At 42.5% G+C, this 17,970-nt stretch overlaps 1 protein-coding gene across 1 annotated transcript; it reads left to right on the top strand.

Annotated features, from left to right (window-relative positions):
• The first annotated feature begins 7,106 nt into the window (after positions 1 to 7,106).
• tipin (timeless interacting protein) lies at positions 7,107 to 16,130 on the top strand. Its single transcript, XM_053326830.1, has 6 exons — positions 7,107 to 7,215; positions 9,347 to 9,437; positions 9,967 to 10,042; positions 12,342 to 12,464; positions 13,830 to 13,884; positions 15,886 to 16,130. The coding sequence occupies exons 1-6, from the start codon at positions 7,131 to 7,133 to the stop codon at positions 16,128 to 16,130; spliced, it is 675 nt and encodes a 224-aa protein (XP_053182805.1). The 5' UTR covers positions 7,107 to 7,130.
• The last annotated feature ends 1,840 nt before the right edge of the window (positions 16,131 to 17,970 follow it).

Below are 17,970 nucleotides of genomic sequence, written 5' to 3'. Positions count from 1 at the left end.
TCAAAATTGTATGGAAAGACAGACCACTCAACCGCAGAGGCATCCTTTCTACTGTAAGCTCCATTTACGACCCCCTCGGCATGTTAAGTCCCCTTGTTCTGACAGCAAAAAGGATTTTGAGAGATTTGTGCAGAAGAGGAGTTGGTTGGGATGACCCTATACCAGAGACTGTGTCCAAAGAGTGGCTTAAGTGGGTGCAAGGGCTCCACCTACTGGACAAATTTGAGCTACCCAGATGTTTGAAACCTCTGGAGTTTGGGCATGTTATTACTGCACAATTACACCATTTCTGCGACGCTTCTGAGGAAGGCTATGGTACAGTCACTTACCTGCTGTTACAGAACGAGCACCATCAAAGGCACACTGCTTTCATTATGGGAAAGGCTCGTGTTGCCCCACTGAAGACAGTTACAATTCCAAGAATGGAACTGATTGCAGCAACGATGGCCAGTCGCATGGATGTTCTGTGGAAGAAAGAGCTACACATGAGTCTTCAGGAATCTGTGTTTTGGACTGATAGTGCTTCTGTGCTAAAATACATTAACAACGAAAGCTCCAGATTTAAGGTGTTTGTTGCCAATCGTGTTTCTGAGATCCTGAAATCAACTCGTCCTGCTCAGTGGAGGTACGTGGATACAGCTTCAAATCCAGCAGACACAGCATCCAGAGGGGTTAAAGTGGAAGCATTTCTGAAGGACAGACTCTGGTTAACGGGACCTCTGTTTCTTTGTCAACCTGAATCAGAATGGCCTGTGAACCCTGAGCCTGTGAGCCATCTCCCCCAGGAAGATCCAGAGGTGAAGAAAAGTGTTGTTGTCAATGCTGTACAAGCTGAAGAGGATCCCACTACTCACCTGATCCATCATTATTCCTCGTGGATTCGCTTGAAAAAAGCTGTGGCATGGTGGTTGAAATACAAGGAGTGGTTGAGGTCCTGTGTCAGGAAGAGGAAAAGGTTAACAGCCAACCAGAGTGAAGAGAGCACACGGCAACAGAGCATTGTGGAGCAAGAAAAGTGCACATTTAAAGGAGCAGTGGTTCTGGGAGCTCTTACAGTGGAGGACATTGACAAGGCTGAGTTGGCCATAATTCAGTTTTGCCAGAGAAGAAGATTTTTTGAGGAGCTCTCTTGTCTGGAAAAGCAACAAAATGTCAAGAAAAGTAGTAACCTGTATAAGTTGTGTCCAAGGCTGGAGGATGGAGTCTTGCGTGTGGGAGGACGGCTTAGCAAAGCAGCACTGCCTTTGGAGTCTAAGCATCCTATCATTCTGGCAAAAGATCTTCATATTTCTACCCTGCTACTGAGAAATATCCATCAAGAGGTAGGACACAGCGGTCGCAACCACATGTTGTCCAAGCTCAGGGAGAAATACTGGATGACAGGAGCAAGCACTGCCATTAGGAGGGTTCTGTCAAAGTGCACCATCTGCAGAAGACTCAATGCCACTCCAGTTTGCCAGCAGATGGCAGACTTGCCGACAGACAGACTCAAGCCTGATGAACCCCCATTCACTTGTGTAGGGGTCGACTATTTTGGACCCATTGAAGTGAGGAGCAGGAGGAGTACAGTGAAGAGGTATGGTGTCCTGTTTACCTGCCTTGTATTGAGAGCTATTCACATTGAGGTGGCATCTTCTTTGGACACTGACTCCTTCATAAATGCACTGAGGCGCTTTATAGCCAGAAGAGGACAGGTCCGCGAGCTGCGCTCTGATAATGGGACTAACTTTGTGGGTGCAGAACGTGAGTTAAAAACAGCTATTGCGCAGTGGAACCAGGCACAGGTGCATGATGTGTTACTCCAAAAGGGCATTAAGTGGACATTCAACCCCCCTGCAGGATCACATCATGGAGGAGTGTGGGAAAGGCTTATTAGATCGGTGAGGAAAGTTCTGAACTCCACTCTCAAAGCACAACGTTTGGATGAGGAGGGACTCCACACAGTTCTTTGTGAAGTGGAAGCCATTGTCAACAGCAGGCCCATCACCAAGGCCTCCACCGATCCCAACGACCTGGAAGCACTGACGCCGAACCATCTGCTACTGCTTAAAAACCAGCCTTCATTTCCACCTGGAGAGTTCCAAGCAGCCGACCTGTACACACAGAGAAGATGGAGGCAAGTCCAGTATGTATCGGATTTGTTCTGGAAGCGCTGGACAAAGGAGTACCTGCCTCTGTTACAGGAACGACAGAGATGGACTGGAGTCCAGAGGAATCTTGTTGCAGGAGATCTGGTCTTGCTTATGGACAGTACCGCACCACGTAATTCTTGGATTATGGGACGTGTCCTGCAAACTTTTCCGGATCGCAAGGGATTTGTGCGTCAAATTCGGATCAAGACGAGAACTAGTTGCCTGGACAGACCCATATCCAAGGTGTGTTTGTTGCTGGAGAAGGAGGAGGCAGCATAAGGACGTTGCTGACCTCTATATGGACTTTGTTTTTCCAGACCTGATCTGGACTTCGCGCTAATCGGTCATAGACCAGAAGAAGGAATATCTTTAATGACTTATTCATGAACTTTAGCAATTTATTGGACATTTTTTTTGCATTTTTTCTGAAATTGATATGACGATTTATTATGTCTCTTATTGTGTTATGAAATATGAATTATTATGTGGGACCTAATAATTAGGGGCTGGTGTGTAAGAGACATAGATGAAGATAGCAGCACGGTGTATTGAGTGTGTGTGTGTGTGTGTGGAGTGAGTGGGTGGTCCTCATGGAGTAGGCGTGTGTGCGTGCGGAGGTGTGTGTGCGTAAAGGTGGGCACTCACCGGTGATCCAGATGAGGAAGAGAGAGAGTCGGGTTTGGGGAGAAGCCATAATTTTTGTTGACCGCTTTTTCACCGCTGGTTTCAGTTATTCATTCATCCATCCCTGTTGTGTTGTTTATGCACAATAAATGCACCGTTTGAATGCTTTAAGAGGCTGTTATCATAATTTAGTAGCGCGTCACAAAGTGACTTATCTGAGGACCCAACCTACTCTCCGCGGCCAAAGGTTTGTGTGTGCCGCAATAGCGACTATAAACACTATAATTACTCCTTAAAATGTAAGAAAATCATAAGATCACACTTACTAAAGCTGAACTCGACATACAAGTTACTTATTTAGTCTAAATAGTCTAAAAAAATGCAGTTTAATATCACTGAAGCTGAAGAAAACTAACAATAATCACATTTTAAGAAGCTGGAATCAATTTATTTATTTATTTTATTTTACTTTTTTGCACCGTAAACTCAAATATGGTAGAGCAGATATATATATATGTGTGTGTGTGTGTGTGTGTGTGTGTGTGTGTGTGTGTGTGTGTCTTCTAATAATAATAATAATAATAATAATAATAATAATAATAATAATAATAATAATTGACTTATCGATAAATTGGTTCATTATTTTCTTGATTAACTGAGTGTGTACTTAAATTAAAAATGTCAGAAAATAAAATGGAAAAATGTCACATCATAATTCCCAAAGCCCAAATTGACATAATGATATTAAGTTTTATTTATATAGTGATTTATAAACATTAAAAAAATACAAAATTCAGATATGAAGACGTCACCTCGTGCTCACAGTAACAATTAATCACTTATTAAACTAGTTGTTGATCAATTAATTGACTAATCGTTGCAGCTCTTCTGATAACTAATGTAGTTTGATGTTGAGCTTTTCTTTTCTTACATTTACTGATAATATTTTACTAATAATTATAATAATGTATATTTATAGTAAATAGTTATAGTTTACTGAGTTGTGTTCCCTCATAGTTACACAGGATGTCGTTCTGATAAAAATTAGATACCAAGAAAAATTATCTGTAATCCAGAGAAGGAAGGAAGAGAAGACAGGAAGGAAGGAAGGAAAGAAAGGGAGGTAGGACAGATGGAAGGAAGGAAGGAAGAAAAAAAGGGAGGAAGAGAAGGAAGGAAGAAAGAAAGGGAGGAAGGAAGGAAGAGAAGGCTGAAAGGAAAGAAAGAAAGAAAGGGAGGTAGGACAGATGGAAGAAAGAAAGAAAGGGAGGTAGGAAAGGAGGAAGGAAAGAAGGAAAGAAAGAAGGAGGGAAGGAAGGACGGACAGATGGAAGAAAGAAAGAATGGGAGGTAGGAAAGGAGGATGGAAGGAAGGAAAGAAAGAAGGAAGGAAGGAAGGAAGCAAGAGAAGGCTGAAAAGAAAGAAAGAAAGGAAGGAAGGAAGGAAAGGAGGAAGGAAGGAAATGAAGGAAGAGAAGACAGGAAAGAAAGAAAGGAAGGGAGGTAGAATAGATGGAAGGAAGGAAGGAAGAAAAAAAGGGAGGAAGAGAAGAAAGAAAGGGAGGAAGGAAGGAAGAGAAGGCTGAAAGGAAAGAAAGAAAGAAAGGGAGGTAGGACAGATGGAAGAAAGGAAGAAAGAAAGGGAGGTAGGAAAGGAGGAAGGAAAGAAGGAAAGAAAGAAGGAGGGAAGCAAGAGAAGACCGAAAAGAAAGAAAGAAAGGGAGGTAGGAAGGAAGAGAAGGAAGAGAAGACAGGAAAGAAAGAAAGGAAGGGAGGTAGGACAGATGGAAGGAAGGAAGGAAGAAAAAAAGGGAGGAAGAGAAGGAAGAAAGAAAGAAAGGGAGGAAGGAAGGAAGAGAAGGCTGAAAGGAAAGAAAGAAAGGGAGGTAGGACAGATGGAAGAAAGAAAGAAAGGAAGGGAGGTAGGAAAGGAGGAAGGAAAGAAGGAAGAAAGAAGGAGGGAAGGAAGGACGGACAGATGGAAGAAAGAAAGAATGGGAGGTAGGAAAGGAGGATGGAAGGAAGGAAAGAAAGAAGGAAGGAAGGAAGCAAGAGAAGACCGAAAAGAAAGAAAGAAAGGGAGGTAGGAAAGGAGGAAGGAAGGAAGGAAATGAAGGAAGAGAAGACAGGAAAGAAAGAAAGAAAGAAAGAAAGGAAGGGAGGTAGGACAGATGGAAGGAAGGAAGGAAGAAAAAAAGGGAGGAAGAGAAGGAAGGAAGAAAGAAAGGGAGGAAGGAAGGAAGAGAAGGCTGAAAGGAAAGAAAGAAAGGGAGGTAGGAAAGGAGGAAGGAAAGAAGGAAAGAAAGAAGAAGGGAAGGAAGGACGGACGGACAGATGGAAGAAAGAAAGAATGGGAGGTAGGAAAGGAGGATGGAAGGAAGGAAAGAAAGAAAGAAGGAAGGAAGGAAGCAAGAGAAGACCGAAAAGAAAGAAAGAAAGGGAGGTAGGAAAGGAGGAAGGAAGGAAGGAAATGAAGGAAGGGAGGTAGGACAGATGGAAGGAAGGAAGGAAGGAAGGAAGAAAAAAAGGGAGGAAGAGAAGGAAGGAAGAAAGAAAGGGAGGAAGGAAGGAAGAGAAGGCTGAAAGGAAAGAAAGAAAGGGAGGTAGGACAGATGGAAGAAAGAAAGAAAGAAAGAAAGAGAGGGAGGTAGGAAAGGAGGAAGGAAAGAAGGAAAGAAAGAAGGAGGGAGGGAAGGAAGGACAGATGGAAGGAAGGAAGAATGGGAGGTAGGAAAGGAGGATGGAAGGAAGGAAAGAAAGAAGGAAGGAAGGAAGCAAGAGAAGACCGAAAAGACAGAAAGAAAGGGAGGTAGGAAAGGAAGGAGGAAGGAAGGAAATGAAGGAAGAGAAGACAGGAAAGAAAGAAAGGAAGGGAGGTAGGACAGATGGAAGGAAGGAAGGAAGGAAGAAAAAAAGGGAGGAAGAGTAGGAAGGAAGGAAGAAAGAAAGGGAGGGAGGGAGGAAGGAAGAGAAGGCTGAAAGGAAAGAAAGAAAGGGAGGTAGGACAGATGGAAGAAAGAAAGAAAGAAAGGGAGGTAGGAAAGGAGGAAGGAAAGAAGGAAAGAAAGAAGGAGGGAGGGAAGGAAGGACGGACAGATGGAAGAAAGAAAGAATGGGAGGTAGGAAAGGAGGACGGAAGGAAGGAAAGAAAGAAGGAAGGAAGGAAGGAAGGAAGCAAGAGAAGACCGAAAAGAAAGAAAGAAAGGGAGGTAGGAAAGGAGAGAGGAAGGAAGGAAATGAAGGAAGAGAAGACAGGAAAGAAAGAAAGGAAGGGAGGTAGGACAGATGGAAGGAAGGAAGGAAGAAAAAAAGGGAGGAAGAGAAGGAAGGAAGAAAGAAAGGGAGGAAGGAAGGAAGAGAAGGCTGAAAGGAAAGAAAGAAATGGAGGTAGGACAGATGGAAGGAAGAAAGAAAGAAAGAAAGAAAGAAGGAAGGAAGGAAGGACGGACAGATGGAAGAAAGAAAGAATGGGAGGTAGGAAAGGAGGATGGAAGGAAGGAAAGAAAGAAGGAAGGAAGGAAGGAAGAGAAGACCGAAAAGAAAGAAAGAAAGAAAGGGAGGTAGGAAAGAAGGAAGGAAAGAAGGAAAGAAAGAAGGAGGGAAGGAAGGAAGGACGGACAGATGGAAGAAAGAAAGAATGGGAGGTAGGAAAGGAGGATGGAAGGAAGGAAGGAAAGAAAGAAGGAAGGAAATGAAGGAAGAGAAGACAGGAAAGAAAGAAAGGAAGGGAGGTAGGACAGAAGGAAGGAAGAAAAAAAGGGAGGAAGAGAAGGAAGGAAGAAAGAAAGGGAGGAAGGAAGGAAGAGAAGGCTGAAAGGAAAGAAAGAAAGGGAGGTAGGACAGATGGAAGGAAGGAAGAAAGAAAGAAAGAAAGAAAGAAAGGGAGGTAGGAAAGGAGGAAGGAAAGAAGGAAAGAAAGAAGGAGGGAAGGACGGACAGATGGAAGAAAGAAAGAATGGGAGGTAGGAAAGGAGGATGGATGGAAGGAAGGAAAGAAAGAAGGAAGGAAGGAAGGAAGGAAGGAAGGAAGCAAGAGAAGACTGAAAAGAAAGAAAGAAAGGGAGGTAGGAAAGGAGGAAGGAAGGAAGGAAAGGAGGAAAGAAAGAAAGAAAAGAAGGAAGGAATGACAATGGGCCGTATTGGACCCTTGGCGGCCCGGTTCTGGCCCTCGGGCCTCATGTTTGACCTCCTGCTTTAATTCATCACATTATAATAAATGAATGTAACTTTTAATCTTCAGATAAACTTTGTTTCTGCAGCTCATCCTGTTTCTACCTTCTTCTTCTTCTTCTTCTTCTTCTTCTTCTTCTTCTTCTTCTCCTCCTCCAGTTTTGACTCGTCATGGTTAAAAACGGTTTCCCCGACTACGACGGGATGGAGGACGAAGCGTTCCCTCCTCTGCCGCCTCCCCAATCCCCGGGACCCGCCGGAGACGACGGAGGAGACCCCTTCGGTAACGGTGAGAAACTGCAGAGACCAACAAAGATATTCAACAAAATAAAAGACGATATTCAACAAAATAAAAGACGATATTCAACAAAATAAAATACGATATTCAACAAAATAAAAGACGATATAAAACATCAATAAGAGACGATATTCAACAAAATAAAAGACGATATTCAACAAAATAAAAGACGATATTCAACAAAATAAAAGACTTTCAGCATCAATAAAGAAGATATTCAACAAAATAAAAGACTTTCAGGATCAATAAAGATGATATTCAACAAAATAAAAGACGATATTCAACAAAATAAAAGACTTTCAGCATCATTAAAGACGATATTCAACAAAATAAAAGACTTTCAGGATCAATAAAGAAGATATTCAACAAAATAAAAGACTTTCAGGATCAATAAAGACAATATTCAACAAAATAAAAGACTTTCAGCATCAATAAAGAAGATATTCAACAAAATAAAAGACTTTCAGCATCATTAAAGACGATATTCAACAAAATAAAAGACTTTCAGGATCAATAAAGACGATATTCAACAAAATAAAAGACTTTCAGGATCAATAAAGAAGATATTCAACAAAATAAAAGACTTTCAGGATCAATAAAGAAGATATTCAACAAAATAAAAGACTTTCAGGATCAATAAAGACAATATTCAACAAAATAAAAGACTTTCAGCATCAATAAAGAAGATATTCAACAAAATAAAAGACTTTCAGCATCATTAAAGACGATATTCAACAAAATAAAAGACTTTCAGGATCAATAAAGAAGATATTCAACAAAATAAAAGACTTTCAGGATCAATAAAGACAATATTCAACAAAATAAAAGACTTTCAGCATCAATAAAGAAGATATTCAACAAAATAAAAGACTTTCAGCATCATTAAAGACGATATTCAACAAAATAAAAGACTTTCAGGATCAATAAAGACGATATTCAACAAAATAAAAGACTTTCAGCATCATTAAAGAAGATATTCAACAAAATAAAAGACTTTCAGGATCAATAAAGAAGATATTCAACAAAATAAAAGACTTTCAGGATCAATAAAGAAGATATTCAACAAAATAAAAGACTTTCAGGATCAATAAAGACAATATTCAACAAAATAAAAGACTTTCAGCATCAATAAAGAAGATATTCAACAAAATAAAAGACTTTCAGCATCATTAAAGACGATATTCAACAAAATAAAAGACTTTCAGGATCAATAAAGAAGATATTCAACAAAATAAAAGACTTTCAGGATCAATAAAGACAATATTCAACAAAATAAAAGACTTTCAGCATCAATAAAGAAGATATTCAACAAAATAAAAGACTTTCAGCATCATTAAAGACGATATTCAACAAAATAAAAGACTTTCAGGATCAATAAAGACGATATTCAACAAAATAAAAGACGATATAAAACATCAATAAGAGACGATATTCAACAAAATAAAAGACTTTCAGCATCAATAAAGACGATATTCAACAAAATAAAAGACTTTCAGGATCAATAAAGACGATATTCAACAAAATAAAAGACTTTCAGCATCATTAAAGAAGATATTCAACAAAATAAAAGACGATATAAAACATCAATAAAAGACGATATTCAACAAAATAAAAGACTTTCAGCATCAATAAAGACGATATTCAACAAAATAAAAGACTTTCAGCATCAATAAAGAAGATATTCAACAAAATAAAAGACTTTCAGGATCAATAAAGAAGATATTCAACAAAATAAAAGATGATATTCAACAAAATAAAAGACTTTCAGGATCAATAAAGACGATATTCAACAAAATAAAAGACTTTCAGCATCATTAAAGACGATATTCAACAAAATAAAAGACTTTCAGCATCATTAAAGACGATATTCAACAAAATAAAAGACTTTCAGGATCAATAAAGACGATATTCAACAAAATAAAAGACTTTCAGCATCATTAAAGACGATATTCAACAAAATAAAAGACTTTAAGGATCAATAAAGACGATATTCAACAAAATAAAAGACTTTCAGCATCAATAAAGACGATATTCAACAAAATAAAAGACGATATTCAACAAAATAAAAGTCTATATTACTCAGACTTCATGTCTTGTTCTCTCATCTCGTTGATTCCAGCAGAAGACGAAGGCGAGACGTCGAAGTTGGCCGACGTTCCCGCCGCTAAAAGGAAAGGAGTGAAGAGACCGCAACCCAAACTCGACTCCAACAGGTCAGTTATCTTCACAGCATCATTAACCCTTTATAGGACACTCATTGAAAGGAAGGAAGGAAGGAAGGAAGGAAGGAAGGAAGGAAGGAAGGAAGGAAGGACTGAGGAAAGAAGGAAGGAAGGAAGGTAGGGGGGAGGAAAGAAAGAGAGAAGGAGGGAGGGAGGGAGGTAGGAAGAAGAAAGGGGATGGAGGAAGGAGAGAAGGAGGGAGGGAGGAAGAACAGATGGAAGGAAGGAAAGGAAGGAAGGAAGGAAGGAAGGAAGAAGGAAGGGAGGAGAGAAGGAGGGAGGGAGGAAGAACAGATGGAAGGAAGGAAGGAAAGGAAGGAAGGACGGAGGAAATAAGGAACGAGGGAGGGAGAAAGGAAAAGAGGAAGGGAAGAAAGAAGGCAGGGAGGAAGGAAAGGAAGGAAGGAAGGAAGGAAGGAAGCGTTAGCGTTAGAGCTGCAACGATTAGTCAATTAAACACAGAAACTTAACTGGAGACTGTTGTGACATTTGTTAACTTGGTGACTCTTATTTTGTAAAGGCTGATATCAGAGAGAGGACTTCCTGCTCTGAGGACGCTGTTTGATGACGTTAAGTTTAAAGGAAAAGGACACGAGGTGAGAAAATGTTCTTCATGTTCTTGTTCTTGATGTTCTTGTTCTTGATGTTCTTGTTCTTGATGTTCTTGTTCTTCCTGTTCTTGATGTTCTTGTTCTTCCTGTTCTTGATGTTCTTGTTCTTTGTGTTCTTGTTCTTGTTCTTGATGTTCTTCCTGTTCTTGATGTTCTTGTTCTTTGTGTTCTTATTCTTGATGTTCTTCCTGTTCTTGATGTTCTTGATGTTCTTGATGTTCTTGTTCTTTGTGTTCTTGTTCTTGTTCTTGATGTTCTTGATGTTCTTGATGTTCTTGTTCTTCCTGTTCTTGATGTTCTTGTTCTTTGTGTTCTTGTTCTTGATGTTCTTACTGTTCTTGATGTTCTTGTTCTTGATGTTCTTGTTCTTACTGTTCTTGATGTTCTTGATGTTCTTGATGTTCTTGCTCTTGATGTTCTACTGTTCTTGATGTTTTACTGTTCTTGATGTTCTTGATGTTCTTGCTCTTGATGTTCTACTGTTCTTGATGTTTTACTGTTCTTGATGTTCTTGTTCTTGATGTTCTACTGTTCTTGATGTTTTACTGTTCTTGATGTTTTACTGTTCTTGATGTTCTTGTTCTTGATGTTCTTGTTCTTGATGTTCTTGATGTTCTTGTTCTTGATGTTCTTAGTGTTCTTGATGTTCTTGTTCTTGATGTTCTTCCTGTTCTTGATGTTCTTGATGTTCTTGTTCTTCCTGTTCTTGATGTTCTTGTTCTTTGTGTTCTTGTTCTTGATGTTCTACTTTGTGTTCTTGATGTTCTTGTTCTTGATGTTCTTGTTCTTGATGTTCTTGATGTTCTTGTTCTTGATGTTCTTGTTCTTACTGTTCTTGATGTTCTTGATGTTCTTGATGTTCTTGATGTTCTTGCTCTTGATGTTCTACTGTTCTTGATGTTCTTGTTCTTGATGTTCTTGTTCTTGATGTTTTACTGTTCTTGATGTTCTTACTGTTCTTGATGTTCTTGATGTTCTTGATGTTCTTGTTCTTCCTGTTCTTGATGTTCTTGTTCTTGATGTTCTTGTTCTTCCTGTTCTTGATGTTCTTGTTCTTCCTGTTCTTGATGTTCTTGTTCTTTGTGTTCTTGTTCTTGTTCTTGATGTTCTTCCTGTTCTTGATGTTCTTCCTGTTCTTGATGTTCTTGTTCTTTGTGTTCTTGTTCTTGTTCTTGATGTTCTTCCTGTTCTTGATGTTCTTCCTGTTCTTGATGTTCTTGTTCTTTGTGTTCTTGTTCTTGATGTTCTTCCTGTTCTTGATGTTCTTGATGTTCTTGATGTTCTTGTTCTTTGTGTTCTTGTTCTTGTTCTTGATGTTCTTCCTGTTCTTGATGTTCTTGTTCTTCCTGTTCTTGATGTTCTTGTTCTTTGTGTTCTTGTTCTTGATGTTCTTACTGTTCTTGATGTTCTTGTTCTTGATGTTCTTGTTCTTACTGTTCTTGATGTTCTTGATGTTCTTGATGTTCTTGCTCTTGATGTTCTACTGTTCTTGATGTTTTACTGTTCTTGATGTTCTTGATGTTCTTGCTCTTGATGTTCTACTGTTCTTGATGTTTTACTGTTCTTGATGTTCTTGTTCTTGATGTTCTACTGTTCTTGATGTTTTACTGTTCTTGATGTTCTTGTTCTTGATGTTCTTGTTCTTGATGTTCTTGATGTTCTTGTTCTTGATGTTCTTAGTGTTCTTGATGTTCTTGTTCTTGATGTTCTTCCTGTTCTTGATGTTCTTGATGTTCTTGTTCTTCCTGTTCTTGATGTTCTTGTTCTTTGTGTTCTTGTTCTTGATGTTCTACTTTGTGTTCTTGATGTTCTTGTTCTTGATGTTCTTGTTCTTGATGTTCTTGATGTTCTTGATGTTCTTGATGTTCTTGTTCTTGATGTTCTTGTTCTTACTGTTCTTGATGTTCTTGATGTTCTTGATGTTCTTGATGTTCTTGATGTTCTTGCTCTTGATGTTCTACTGTTCTTGATGTTTTACTGTTCTTGATGTTCTTGTTCTTGATGTTCTTGTTCTTGATGTTCTACTTGATGTTCTTGTTCTTGATGTTCTTGATGTTCTACTTTGTGTTCTTGATGTTCTTGTTCTTGATGTTCTTACTGTTCTTGATTTTCTTGTTCTTGATGTTCTTGATGTTCTTGATGTTCTACTTTGTGTTCTTGATGTTTTGATGTTCTTGTTCTTGATGTTCTTGTTCTTGTTCTTGATGTTCTTGATGTTCTTGTTCTTGATGTTCTTACTGTTCTTGATGTTCTTGTTCTTGATGTTCTTGTTCTCATGTTCCAGGTGGAGAACCTCCGCCTGCTGATGAAGAAGATGGAGAACTGGGCTCACAGGTTATATCCTAAACTCCAGTTTGAAGACTTTGTGGAGAAACTCGAGAAGCTGGGAAACAAGAAGGACGTTCAGGTGAGAGCCTCCTGTTGTCCTTGAGTCAAGGAGGGAAGGAAGGAAGGAGGAAGGAGGGAGGAAGGAAAAGAGAGAGGAAAGAAAGAGAGAGAGAAGGAAGGAAGGAAAGAGAGAAGGAAGGAGGAAGGAAGGAAGAAAGGAGGGAGGGAGGGAGGAAAGGAGAGAGGAAAGAAAGAAAGAGAGAAGGGAGGAAGGAAAGAGAGAAGGAAGGAGGAAGGAAGGAAGAAAGGAGGGAGGGAGGGAGGAAAGGAGGAAGGAAGGAAGGAGGGAGGGGATGGAGGAAGGAAAGGAGGAAAGAAGGGAGGGAGGAAAGAAAGAGAAGCTGGGAAACAAGAAGGACGTTCAGGTGAGAGCCTCCTGTTGTCCTTGAGTCAAGGAGGGAAGGAAGGAAGAGGGGAAGGAAGGAGGGAGGAAGGAAAAGAGAGAGGAAAGAAAGAGAGAAGGAAGGAAGGGAGGAAGGAAAGAGAGAAGGAAGGAGGAAGGAAGGAAGAAAGGAGGGAGGGAAGGAAGGAAGAAAGGAGGGAGGAAAGGAGGGGATGGAGGGAGGGAAGAAGGAAGGAAGAAAGGAGGGAGGAAGGAAAGGAGGAAAGAAGGGAGGGAGGAAAGGAGGAAAGAAGGGAGGGAGGAAAGAAAGAGAAGCTGGGAAACAAGAAGGACGTTCAGGTGAGAGCCTCCTGTTGTCCTTGAGTCAAGGAGGGAAGGAAGGAAGGAAGGAGGAAGGAAGGAGGAAGGAGGGAGGAAGGAAAGGAGAGAGGAAAGAAAGAAAGAGAGAAGGGAGGAAGGAAAGAGAGAAAGAAGGAGGAAGGAAGGAGGAAGGAAGGAAGAAAGGAGGGAGGGAGGGAGGAAAGGAGGAAGGAAGGATGGAGGAAGGAGGGAGGGAGGGGATGGAGGGAGGAAGGAAGGAAGAAAGGAGGGAGGAAGGAAGGTAGGGGGAGGAAAGAAAGAGAGAAGGAGGGAGGGAGGGAGGGAGGTAGGAAGAAGAAAGGGGATGGAGGAAGGAAAGAAGGAAGGGAGGAGAGAAGGAGGGAGGGAGGAAGAATAGATGGAAGGAAGGAAGGAAGGAAGGAAGGACTGAGGAAAGAAGGAAGGAAGGAAGGTAGGGGGGAGGAAAGAAAGAGAGAAGGAGGGAGGGAGGGAGGTGACCCGGGGAGGACGACGGGAAGGTTAAACATTTTAAAACGTGACGATATTTCTCGTCTCGTGTATCGTGAGTGTTGATCGTCACATCTCTAATTTCAGCATTTATTTGTGTAAAAGCAGTTTTACTAAATAGATTAATTATTTATTTCCTTTTATTTATTATTATTATTTATAATTATTTATTTATATTTATATTTATATTTGTCTTTATGTCTTGTGTGTCAGACGTGCCTGAAGAGGATCAGACTGGACATGCCTCTGACTCATGAAGACTTCACAGGTAACACATTAAAACACACTGTTGTGCTCAGGTCAAGGAAGGAAGGAAGGAATGAATAAAATGAGGAAGGAACGAAGGAAGGGAGGAAAGAGGAAGGAAGGAAGTGGGGAGAGAAGGAAATGAGAAAGGAACGAAGGAAGGGAGGAAAGGAGGAAAGAAGGGAGGAAAAGAGGGAGGAAGGAAGGAAAGGAGGAAAGAAGGAAGGAAGGAAGGTAGGAAGGAAGGGAGGAAAAGAGGGAGGAAGGAAGGAAATGAGGGACGAAGGAAGGGAGGAAAGAGGAAGGAAATGAGAAAAAAGGAAATGAGGAAGGAAGGAAGTAACGAAGGAAGGAAGGAAGGAGGAAAAGAGGAAGGAAGTAAGGAGAGGAAAGAAGGAATGAGGAAGGAAGGAAGAAAGGAGAGAAGGATGGAAGGAGAGGAAAGAAGAAATGAGGAAGGAAGGAAGGAAGGAAGGAGAGAAGGAAGGAAGGAAGGAAGGAAGGAACAGTCAAAAGAGATAGGGTCAATTTGACCCGGGAGCACAACAGGAGGGTTAAAACACTAATGATCTCAATTATTAAGATTATTAACTCTTTTCCTTTCTCCCTCCCTTGTTCCTTATTTCCTCCTTCCTTCCTTCCTTCCTTCCTTTCCTTCCTTCCATCTGTCCTTCCTCCCTCCCTCCTTTCCTTCCTCCATCCCCCTTTCTTCTTCTTTCCTTCCTTCTTTCTTCCCTTCCTCCCTCCCTCCTTCTCTCTTTCTTTCCTCCCCCCACCTTCCTTCCTTCCTTCTTTCCTCCACCCCTCCTTCCTTTCCTTCCTCCCTCCTTCCTTCCTTCCAATGAGTGTCCAATAAAGGGTTAATGATGATTTATATTAACCTTCGTGTCGTCCTCAGGTCAAATAGACCCCCATCTGTTTTGACTGTTCCTTCCTTCCTCCCTCCCTGCCTCCTAACTCCTTTCCTTCCTTCCGTCCTTCCTTACTCCCTTCCTTCCTCCCTCCCTCCTTCCTTCCTTCCTTCTTTCCTTCCTCCCTCCCTCCCTGCCTCCTAACTCCTTTCCTTCCTTCCGTCCTTCCTTACTCCTTTCCTTCCCTCCCACCTTTTTCCTTCCTTCCTTCCTCTCTCCCTCCTTTTTCCTTCCTCCCTCCCTCCCTACCTCCTAACTCCTTTCCTTCCTTCCGTCCTTCCTTACTCCTTTCCTTCCTTCCTTCCTCCCTTGCTCCTTCCTTTCTTCCTTCCTTCTGTCCTCTTCCTCCCTCCCTCCCTCCCTGCCTCCTAACTCCTTTCCTTCCTTCCGTCCTTCCTTACTCCTTTCCTTCCTTCCTTCCTCCCTTGCTCCTTCCTTTCTTCCTTCCTTCTTTCCTTCCTCCCTCCCTCCCTCCCTGCCTCCTAACTCCTTTCCTTCCTTCCGTCCTTCCTTACTCCCTTCCTTCCTTCCTTCCTTCCTCCCTTGCTCCTTCCTTTCTTCCTTCCTCCTTTCCTTCCTCCCTCCCTCCCTCCCTCCCTGCCTCCTAACTCCTTTCCTTCCTTCCGTCCTTCCTCCCTCCCTCCTTCCTTCCTCCCTCCCTCCTTCCTCCTTTCCTTCCCTCCTTCCTTCCTTCCTTCCTCCCTCCCTACTCTCTCCCTCCTTCCTTCCTTCCTTCCTTCCTTCTTTCCTCCCTCCCTCCCTCCCTCCTTTCTTCCTTCCTTCCTCCCTCCTTACTCCTTTCCATCCTTCCTCCCTCCTTTCCATCCTTCCTTCCTCCTTTCCTCCCTCCCGCCTTTTTCCTTCCTCCCCTCCTCCCTCCATCCCTCCTTACTCCTTTCCTTCCTCCCTTCCTTCCTCCCATCCTTCCTTCCTTCCTTTCTTCCTCCCTCCCTTCCTTCCTCCCTCCCTTCCTTCCTTCCTTCCTCCTTTCCTCTCTCCCTCTCTTTCTTCCTTCCTTCCTTCCTTGACCTGAGGACAACAGGAGGGTTAAGAAGAGAAATGAAACTTAATATTTTGTCTCCATGTTTTTTATAAAACAGGAGAAGAAGAAGTTCGTCCTGAGTCCAACGTGTTTGGAGAAGCCGACCCGTTCAGCGGAGCGAGTTTCCATGACGACGAGCTGCTGATGCCGATCCACTCCACACCGGCTCCGACCGCTCCGCCTACCCCCGCCCCCCCCTCCTCAACCCCCGCCCCCCCCTCTCTGACCGAGGAGCAGCGCAGACGCATGGAGCTGAACAGGCAGCGAGCTCTGGAGAGAAGGATCGCTCGCCAGCAGCAGACGGGTCAGAAATGAGATTCACCTTCCTGTCGTCCTTCCTTCCTTCCTTCCTTCCTTCCTTCCTCCCTCCCTCCCTCCCTCCTTCTCTCTCTCCTCCCTCCTCCATCCCCCTTTCTTCCTTCTGTCTGTTGTTCCTCCCTCCCTCCCTCCTTCTTTCCTTCCCTCCTTCCTTCTCTCTTTCATTCCTTCCCCATACCTTCCTCCCTTCCTCTTTTCCTTTCTTCGTCTCTCCCTCCCTCCTTCCTTCTTCCTCCCTTCCTTCCTTTCCTCTCTTCATTCCTCCCTCCTTCTTTCCATTCCTTCCTTCTTTCCTCCCTTCCTCCTTCCTTCCTCTTTTCCTTTCTCCCTCCCTCCCTCCCTCCCTCCTTCCTCCCTTCCTCCCTCCATTCCTTCCTTCTTCTTCCCTTCCTTCCTTTCCTCTCTTCGTTCCTCCCTCCTTTCCTTCCTTCTTCCTACTTTCCTTCCTTCCTTTCCTTCCTTCTTCCTTCCTTCCTTTCCTTCTTCTTTCCTTCCATTATAACTTTTATTATTTCTTCCTTCCTGCAGATCCGTCCAGCTCACAGCCGACTGACTCTGAACCTTCGTCTGTCTCCTCTGCAAACCTCAACAACTCTAAAGAGCAGGAGCAGGAAGAGGAGGTGAAGAAGGTTCTGGGCGATGAGGAGCAGCAGGAGGAGGTGAAGAAGAAGGAGAAGGAGGAGGAGGTGAAGAAGGTTCTGGACGATGAGGAGCAGCAGGAGGGGGTGCAGGTGGAGGAGGAGGTGAAGAAGAAGAAGAAGGTGCAGGAGGACGAGGAGGTGCAGGATGAGGAGATGCAGGAGGTGGTAAACGTGCAGGAGAAGAAGGAGGTGCAGGAGGACGAGGAGATGCAGGTGCATGAGGAGGAGACGGAGGTGGTGAAGGAGGTGCAGATGCAGGAGGTGGTAAACGTGCAGGAGGAGGAGGAGACGGAGGTGGTGAAGGAGGTACAGATGCAGAAGGATGAGGAGATGCAGGAGGTGGTAAACGTGCAGGAGGACAAGGAGGTGAAGGTGCAGAAGGAGGATGAGAAGAAGGAGGTACAGGTGGAGGAGGGGGAGAAGTAGGTGCAGAAGGAGGAGAAGGAGGTGCAGGAGGATGAGGAGGTGCAGCCACCCAGCAGCAGTATCACAGATCAACCGGACCAACTTTAACTCAAAGACTCTGAAACTTGAGAGACGATCAAACCTGAAAACATCTTAAAACTCAAAGATCAAAACTCTGAGTTCAACATCTGCACTTCTTCTTTTCTTCTTTTTCTTCCTTCCTTTCTTTCTTTCTATCTTCCATCTTGTTCTTGTTTTTTTTGGACAAAGACTCAAAGACCTGCAGCTTGTTCGGACCTTGAACAAACATGTTTAGAATCAGGACTCACAGCTAGTCTATGGAGGAAGACGATGATGATGATGATGATGATGAAGATGATGATGAAGATGATCACCTGTTGACGTTGATTCATTGATTCATTTATTAGAGAATTTAAAGCAGGAAACTCAAATGTCAGTTAAAGCTCATACTGGACAATATTTAAGGTGGACTGATCTTGGTGGACCTTACTTCCTTCCTTCCCTCCTTCCCTCCTTCCTTCCTTCCTCCTTTCATTCCTCCCTTCCTTCCTTCCTTCTTTCCCTCCTTCCTTCCTCCCTTGCTCCCTCCTTCCTTCCTTCCTCCTTTCCTCCCTCCCTCCTTTTTCTTTCCTTCCATTCCTCCCTTCCTTCCTCCCTTGCTCCCTCCTTCCTTCCTTCCTCCTTTCCTCCCTCCCTCCTTTTTCCTTTCTTCCTTCCTCTCTCCCTACCTCCTTTTTCCTTCCTTCCTCCCTCCTGATATTATTATTTAA

The sequence above is a fragment of the Scomber japonicus genome, chromosome 1 (genome assembly GCF_027409825.1).
Source record: "Scomber japonicus isolate fScoJap1 chromosome 1, fScoJap1.pri, whole genome shotgun sequence".
In the NCBI taxonomy this organism is placed as follows: Eukaryota; Metazoa; Chordata; class Actinopteri; order Scombriformes; family Scombridae; genus Scomber; species Scomber japonicus.
Note: the sequence above shows the minus strand (reverse complement) of the source record. Positions and strands in the feature narration are given on the sequence as shown.